The sequence below is a fragment of the Cyclospora cayetanensis genome, unplaced genomic scaffold (assembly GCF_002999335.1).
Source record: "Cyclospora cayetanensis isolate NF1_C8 unplaced genomic scaffold, CcayRef3 CcayRef3_contig_22, whole genome shotgun sequence".
Classification (NCBI taxonomy): Eukaryota; Apicomplexa; class Conoidasida; order Eucoccidiorida; family Eimeriidae; genus Cyclospora; species Cyclospora cayetanensis.
The window spans coordinates 81,379-89,641 of record NW_020312170.1 but is presented as its reverse complement, the minus strand read 5'-3'; the positions used below and the strand labels follow the sequence as shown (position 1 = coordinate 89,641).

General features: G+C 47.5%; 2 protein-coding genes across 2 annotated transcripts; one reads left to right on the top strand and one right to left on the bottom strand.

Moving 5' to 3' along the window:
* The first annotated feature begins 2,981 nt into the window (after nucleotides 1-2,981).
* LOC34621286 (cilia- and flagella-associated protein 298) lies at nucleotides 2,982-5,394 on the top strand. The gene is made up of 6 exons (XM_022734507.1): nucleotides 2,982-3,188; nucleotides 3,338-3,493; nucleotides 3,971-4,138; nucleotides 4,448-4,577; nucleotides 4,841-4,926; nucleotides 5,284-5,394. The coding sequence occupies exons 1-6, from the start codon at nucleotides 2,982-2,984 to the stop codon at nucleotides 5,392-5,394; spliced, it is 858 nt and encodes a 285-aa protein (XP_022588219.1).
* A 605-nt stretch (nucleotides 5,395-5,999) lies between these two features.
* On the bottom strand, nucleotides 6,000-7,646 carry LOC34621287. The gene is made up of 4 exons (XM_026338003.1): nucleotides 7,354-7,646; nucleotides 6,900-7,023; nucleotides 6,290-6,565; nucleotides 6,000-6,194 (listed from the first exon to the last, which is right to left on the bottom strand). Exons 1-4 carry the CDS (start codon nucleotides 7,644-7,646, stop codon nucleotides 6,000-6,002), a joined length of 888 nt encoding a protein of 295 aa, XP_026193788.1.
* Nucleotides 7,647-8,263: the final 617 nt, after the last annotated feature.

Sequence of the window (8,263 nt, the reverse complement as noted above, 5' to 3'; positions counted from 1 at the left end):
TGTTTACGGTGTGATCTTCCGTGATTGAGTTGCAGCACAGGGGCTTGAGGTTTTTGAACATGTGACCTACAGGGACACGTATCTAAAATATAAAGTCTGCATTGCTCTTGCCGCATCCTCTCATCCTCTTCTGCGGAATCAGGAATATCTGCTCCAGGGTAAAGCGCGAAGGCTGTCGTTTGAGCCCGCTTCAATTCAGACTCCAGCACCCTACTCCAGAGCCGAGAATCCACTCCCTCTATACTGAAAAGACGTGACTATGGTGAACTACGTCTAGTCACATAGGGGCTTTTGGGCAGCTGCCCCTTGATATCCTTGTCGTATATTTGTTCGCCGATGATCCACGATCATTGGGGATAGAAGTTGATCTGTAGATAAATCTGAAAGATATTGGAGAATGGTATAATGAGGCTGCACGCCTGTACGGTGACTGTTGAGAAAAGGATACTACGGAAGGGATGCATCTGTTGCCTTCTTATTTTGCCTTTTCCTCGCTCTCATGGCAGAGTGCCCTGACAGACGAACATGGAAGAAGCTTCCTCATTTCACGAAATAATCAATACGTAAGGCTTTGGTCCAGCAGCAGAGTGCAAAAAGCATTAAAAATCTACCTTTCAGGAAAACTATTGCAAACAAATTTCGGGCAAGTGACTGGACATGCCTGCCCCTGCGAGACAAGGCTCGCCATGTAGGAGCTGTCTAGACTAATGCTCTCTTAGCTATGCAAATCCAGGTGAATCCATCAAACCACGCATAATAACATCTTAGATAATGAATTGGATGTAGCCCGATCGATGAGCGCAACCCTCCTGCCTCACTTGTCGTTCTTTTTGCCATCCTGTGAGGAACTCTTAGAAGTCTTCATCATTCTGCTCGCTACCAATTTTAATTCTTTCAGGAAAGCAGTTTTCTGCTTAACACGAATGATTCAGAGGTTCCATGTGGTTTTGAGATAGCATAATATCTAGGTCAGACTTTATTCCTCTGTGACCTGACGCGATGGCCTCTGCTAGAGGGACCAGAGATGTGATCCTTTCGACAAGCTGCTGCATTCTTTGGAAGTAGAAGCGGCGCTCGCCATATTTCGTGGGCGTGATGCAAGAGATACAGGCCTTGCTGTTGGTCTAGCTACATGGTCTTTCGCTAGGGGCGCATGAAGAAGATTCAGAGTAAAAGCACACACTGAATTCGTCCTCGCAGATGAAGCTAACCCACTCCTTCATATGTATGGGGAGACGTGCATGCTGCCTAGGTTGCCCACAGTGCAACCAATCAAACTGTGAAGTTATTAGCCGATAGGGCTCGGAAGATGCCCATACGGCATTGAAAGCACTGAAGCAAACTTGGCTGCACCCAGTAAATCCATCACCAAAGAACAACGAAAGTCATAAGAAATGCTATTATATACACTATCAGTCCAAAAATGTTGTATGAAAACGGCAATCGACGCACCCGCACAGTAGTCTATCGCACTGGGGCGGGCGCGCGGGAATATATTTAAAAAGATTTATCCACATATACTAGAAATGCTAATTAAGTGGAGGTAAATTGTGTTTGGTGCAGAGTAGGACTGACTGCCCGGCATGAAGAACTTCGCTTTCTGTGCGCTAAGATTTTCTATGTAGATGCTTGCAAATGGCGAACATTGCCGGAGGAATAAATTTAGTAAACCCGGTTGACCTTCCTCGCTCAGCGACATACTACTAGCTATCGGCACTTGGACGAGTTTGCTCCTTTGAAGGAATGCATGTTAAGCTTCCCTAGCTTGTGATAGGCTTCGTTGCCTCAGGGACAGTACTGGTGACCCCAGCAGGAATATTAGGTTAAAATGAGCGGAAATGCGGATACGAGCAAGCCGGTACTTGCTTCTAATGTGTCTTTCTTGCTTGCACTGGTTCTTGTTTTCAGGCAGTCATTTTCTGATAAAACGAAGGACACCATGCATTTCAAGCTTTTGAGCTCCAAAGAGGGTGCAGGAGTATGCCGGTGTATGATTTGATACCAACTTAAGAAAATATATACCATCCCCGCAATGGGAAGCTGGTAAAGTATAAACTAATTGAGTTTTAGTTTCTTTTAAACTAATGGAAATGAAAAGGCACTTTGCTCACAAACGCATACAGCATTCAATAAGAGTCTTACCACCGAACGATACTGGGATTGACTCAGGCACTTGGAAGCCTCAAAAGCATGTACTACGCTAGCATCCGTATCCAAAAGGAATTGACTACGTATACGTGTTTTTGGAGATCCCACGAACTGGTGTTTACAAATATTGAAGGCGACAACTACAAATTTGCGAAAACAAATGGAAGTTTCATTTTTTACTTTCAGAGAAAACTGTGACTGTATAGGCCTGTATTCTGCAGCTGCATTTATTTGCTCATTATTCGTATTAAAGTGATTGCCATGTTTCGTTTTGTGGATACTTGCATGCAACTAACTGGGTTGGTGGTTATCACGGCTTACTGCCTGCCAGTATCTAAATAAAGCAAAAAGGCGCTTGAAAAGAACATTAATGTAAACACTTTTGCAACGAAACAGGAAATATAGACCAAATGCACAAAATAGCACACGGTACACGCGAAAGTCAGTGAGTGGCCCTGCTACTCTAACCAGCGAAGTTGGCCCCTTTTTACAGCCACCTATATCCACCACTTGCATGCTATTGCCTGATGCACGTAGTCGCATCTAGTATACATGAACTAGCAAAACGAATGAACGCTAATTTGTTCTCCGATTAGTGGATTATAGTGGGCTCATTTGTTCCTCCATGGCCTCGGTCCTACCGACTGGGAACAGGAGACGTGCAGGGGCTGAATGGTCACTTTGTTCCATTATGACACTTAGTGTGAACGCCTCCCCCCAAAGCAAAGAGATATCTGTGCATTTGTTTCACTTCACAAATCTATCATCATTTAAGAGTGCACTATCCCCCCCACCCGCATTAATAGTTTCATCCTGTTAGCTGGTACAACACCATGGTGGTGATACATGTGAAGACAGCGGACGACCAAAACCAGTTTTTATTTGAAAGTTCAACAAAAGAAAAAGTTAAAGATGTCGTGTCCGCTATTACTACGCTTCACCTAATAAGACTGCAAGCCCTCAAGGTAGCTGAAGCAGCGGAGGCCTTGGCAACCTATGGACCTCTCCGACCTGAGGAGACCAGAGGTCTCACAGAAGAAGTCAGATAAATCCGAAGCCATAGCCGATAGCTTATAAGCTCTGAAGGATAGATGGATTGGACCGTGCTCGTCAAGATGCATAGAGGTGTGGGCTGCTTTCTATGTTTCCATTGCTAAATGCCGAGTGTCCACGCAATGTGTGTTATCAGGTGGCCAAGCTGTCAAACCTAGATGTTTGCCCTGATGGAACCCCCACGAACCCAGATCCACATCTTTATAGGACGGGTGTGCCTCCTGCTAAAGAAGTGGCAGACGTCATTCTGCGGACCTGCAACGAAACAAAAGAGGCTCTTTCCCACAAAAAGGTGTGGCACGAATTTGTACACAGCTTGTAGTTTAGTCGGAAGGGATTAGGGTTTGCTGATTAGGTATTCCCGGACACTCTCTCAGTGAGTTGGTTTCGATAAAGTACACTGGGTATACATAGGGTTAATCGACAGCCTGATGCGGAGCCAGTGGACGCAGCACACAAGCAAAGAATGCACAGGACAGGTTTAGAGCTAGAGGCCAGAAGGGCGCTCACGCAGACACAGGTTTACGGGCAAAAGGGATTTCATTCGCTAACAAAATTGTTAAGTGTGGGAAGAGAGGCATTTCGGGTGCAGAGGATGGCGTCCCTGAGGACTAAACAGCGAGTTACGAGACTGGGTAGTCGCCTTTTGGAGCGCGTGGGCATACGTTCAAATCTGACGTGTAGGGCTTACCCTGAAACGAGGCCTTAGTCTGAATGTGTAACTATAAGGGGTTAGTTTGACGTAGTCAATCGAACAATGCTTTTTTAGGTAGAGCTTCGCGAGTGTTTGACTCTAGTAGCTGCAAAGGAAGCGCTGAAGGTCTTGGAAGGCGCATTGCAAATCGCATACCCAGCAAACCACGGTCTTCCCACTTGGGAACCAGCAAGATTGCTACTAGAGGGAAAGGAGACAACTGCCTGCCCAGGAATTTCTGAGGTATAAACGAACTGGCGAGGCAGCTCAGGCCCTCCACCCGTTGACGTAGACTTTTTGCTTATGCACAATCTTTCTAGTTTTCTTGTCACCGCTTGCACATCTGGAGGTACTAAGCACTTTCGTAACTAGATTTCCATAAGCGGTCTGCATCATTTTGTTGACAGCATTCCGGAATTTGAAATAATTTGCTGTTCACTGCAGTTACTCTCCTGTCTCTCTAAGGCTCGTTACGAGTCTCAATAAGTCCCGTGCTTTTGTGGTTCGCACCGCAGCAGACTTTGTTGTTTTTTCGTGCTGTCATCGTTGCAGAGCATTACCCTAGAAAATGCGTGCTTGTGGTGGACGGGAAAGCAGCTGCATCGGGATGAATGCCTTTCCAAGTACCTGGGGACAAATGAAAAGACAAGGACTGTCATGAGGCTACAGCCAAACAACGCAGGTTTGCCCAAGCTCTTTCAGTAGGGTTAAGGGCCCTGAGTGTTAAGTGCTTATGAGTATGCCTCGTGGTTTTGAATCTCTTATGGGTCGGAGGGTGTTCACTGCGGGTCTGATTAGTGTACTTGTCATTCTATTTCATAGTTGTTGTAGTGTTCGACCTTTCTGTTGGTTTCTTCCATTTGCTATTATGCCACACTTCCTTGGACCCACTCCGCAGCCATCCCACAACAAGTGGGACAGCTGCGCATACTGATAATCGTGCAGGACCCCCAGTTCGGGAGCCGCGTATGGACGCGGAGACTCACAAGGCAGTTCTTGCGTACTGCCACAAGAAGAGACAAGAAGACAAGGTGGGGTGATTCTGGACCGGACTACCGATTAACGCTCTCACTGCCCCCTTTGCTGTAGACACTACATGCCCTTCCTTTGGTGTTACTGCTGCCTGGGCTTTGCTGGCTGCTGTCGTCTACTTCCATAAAAACTGTTCCATCAAAAATACATTTTCATTAGCCACTATTTCCTATCGACTAATCTATCAAAACCTTGCTCGATGTTTGCCCCTGTCTGACTTTTTGTAGCTCAGCGAATGACTTATGATCTAAGTAGTTTTGCCACCTCATATTGACACCTAGTCTTTTCTTTGTTTGGTTGCAAGTGTTCTTATCCTTTCACCCTTTTACTAAAACTTGTCTGCCGCCATGTATCAGGCGTTTGCGGAAGATGAAGATGACTCGTATTTGTATTCTCCCTGGGCGAACCCCCGTGGCCTGAAGGATAGTCTCAGCGGGATCATGGGCCCAATTAAGTGGAAAGTGTGATAAAACCGAACGGTTGCCTTTACCTGTGGAGTCACTTCCTGCAGTGGCTGCGATTGCTGCACCAAAGAATCATCCATATAAGGGCTGGTGGGATATGCCATGACCAACATGAGGAATAGATTTAAGTACATGCTAGGGACCGCGAACCCAGAGAGACAATGCCCCCTTAGCCTGAGTTAAACAGCTAGTCATCGCCGTCCGAGAGCCTATCATGTACTGCAGGGATAGGAGTGGAAGCATGCTCATACGTTCCAAAGGCACAAAAAAGTACTTCTCCATACATATTAATAGATTATTGCGCTCTGATATGCGACGGGACAGTAGGAAGCTGCAATGGGGCATCCTGATGCAGTAACGGAGAGAAACTCGCAGTATGCAAATGTCCACAGCTTTGTGCTGTACAGAACATAGAGTATTCCGATAAGTAATGTATCACAGTTTGTTGGTGCCGCAAGATGATGAAAATGATGGATGCAGCCACATTACTGGTTACTAATTCTGCGGAATAAAAAGCACAAGCTGAAGATATATCTGAGAGCGGTTTACCCTGCAATGACCACTTGTTGGTTGGATGCGTGCTCCATTGCTCAGTCCCTTGTGTTCCCTCAGAGTTGCTTTGGGTTGTTTAAAGGGGGCTGTTCTCGAGGTGCTGCCTTGCCGCGGTGTCGCTTTCTGTATGCTCTTGCAACTTTCTTGCCTCCAAAAAGAAGGAAGCAGAAAATCAGCATCACACAGCCACAAGAAAACCACCAGCTGTCCCTCCAGTTCGTCCTTTGCCAAGCTGAAGGCATCGTGCCCTCCTGAAACATAGGACAGAGCATTAACATGAAACGCTTACACCCTTCGACAAGGCAAGATCCTGGAAACTCAGGCTAGCAAAACTTTACACTCTAACTGCCCTTCGGCCCCAGCCAACTGGCGCAACCCTATACCCAAATTCTGAACCGTAGAGCATGCACTCGGTGTCCTGGCTGACTGCAAGTGCCGCAATGGCTTGATCGATATCCAGAAGTGTTCGCTGAGAAAACTTCATCGGCGTTTTTTGGGGCGTCATAAGGGCCTTTGCTTCATCATGAGATATATCGGAGAGCGAGATAGAAGGTGGGAAGGATAGAGCCTCGTTGTAGCAACCAGCCCATGTAGCCTGAGCCCATGCCTGCAACAAGTCGTCCTGCTTCATACCCTGAGCGCAGAAAAGCAGTCATCGCCTGCCAGCATATCTAAAGAGTGCGGACCTGTAGTAGCTGCGAATTAGATCGAAAAGGTACAGGGACGTGGCAGGGAAGATACTGAAAGGGAGACATGGGAAACAAGGCTACGTCAGAAAAGGGACAGGTAGAGATCTCGACAAAAGGAGCCAGTTGAAGGGGGAAGAGTTTATTTGAAAACATAGATGACATCCATGAAGGCAGAAATCACACATCCACACAGCGGGAGAGATGGACAGGCAAGAGACGGAGGAAGCCAGAGACATCAAGAGAAGGGTCTTATGGAGTGATGCTGACTAGTTTGGGCGCTTTTGCGGCGATAAGCTGTTTGAGAAGGGCAACATTGGCGATGAGGTGTCTTTTCGTCATAGAGAGACAGAAGAATACCAATTCCAGACGCGACTCCAGATGCGCAACCTCCCTGTACCACATAGCAATTTGCATACTTCCACATCGGCCGCTTTATCCCGCTGTCTACGTCGTGAATTTGCCTAAACCAACCCATAGCTGCCTTTTCACGTCTGCTTTCCATTCCGCTAGTCAACCTTTTCCCCTCTAGGCGCTGCTCCCGCCTTCAGCCCAGCCTCTATCTGTCTCTCGCCTTGTTCAACCGTTCTCGACCCTCAGCCTCCTCCCCTTTTTGTAACAACCATGACCATCAAGGCACCTGACGCCACTGAAGCCATTCTACACCGCAGAGTCGCTCAGCTACACTGTCACATCGACTATTGCTGTTGCTGTTAGTACTCACCTTGGGGATAGGGGGGGAAAGACTACTGGCTCTGCGTTTGGTTTTAGAGAGGCGGCTACCGAATCCAGTTGTTCAGAAAGCGAATTCAGCAACGAGTCGCTGCTGTTCATGTTGCGTTTACTGTCGTTGCTGTCGTAGGAAACGGTATTGGCGATGCTGCCCTCGCTGTTGCCAATTTGAAACTGGCTGGGGGCAGCTGGAGCTGCTGTGGCTGGTGCATCAGCACCAGATGAAGAGGACGCTCCAAGATACACCAGAGGGTGTAGCTGCTCCCAAATGAGCAGACACGCCATGCTGAGAAAGGTGCTGCGTCGTATACCCATATTCAGTGTTATTGTAGTAGCCGCTGGTGCCGCTGTTACTGATAGGGGGACTCATGAAGCTGGAATCCTCAGTGGTCCCGCATTACGTAGTCTGAATGCTGCAGATACAGCAGCAAAAAGTTGCAGCAGCTGCCGTTGCACGTGTTGCAGTTCGTCCGTATTCTTCCGCAGCACGCGGTCGGTTGCTGCCCCAGCGTTAATGAAGTACCCTTGCTTCAGCAGCTCCTACTATCGTAGGTGCTTCTTTCTATACGCAGAAGCAGGAGGGGCAGCAGCAAGCTGCGGGTGGTTTGTCTTGCTGTGGTGAGACGTCTTTTGCCGCTGTACACCGGCAAAAGACGTTGCCACCACTAGCAGCAGAGCTAATGAAACAGGGAATGAAAGCTCTGATGGGATTTAATCGTTGCTATTGTAGCCAAACCCTCAGCAATGGCTGTAGGAGCACGAGCAACTGGCATGGAAGGGCGAACTGCCTGGTCCCTAGAGACACCGAGACCGTATATGGCCAGCAGCGGGCGGTGCTAGGGAATTTTTGTGCAACAGTTGTAAAGAGTTTCCTGGGTTAATCTGTAATACATTTGATTCTT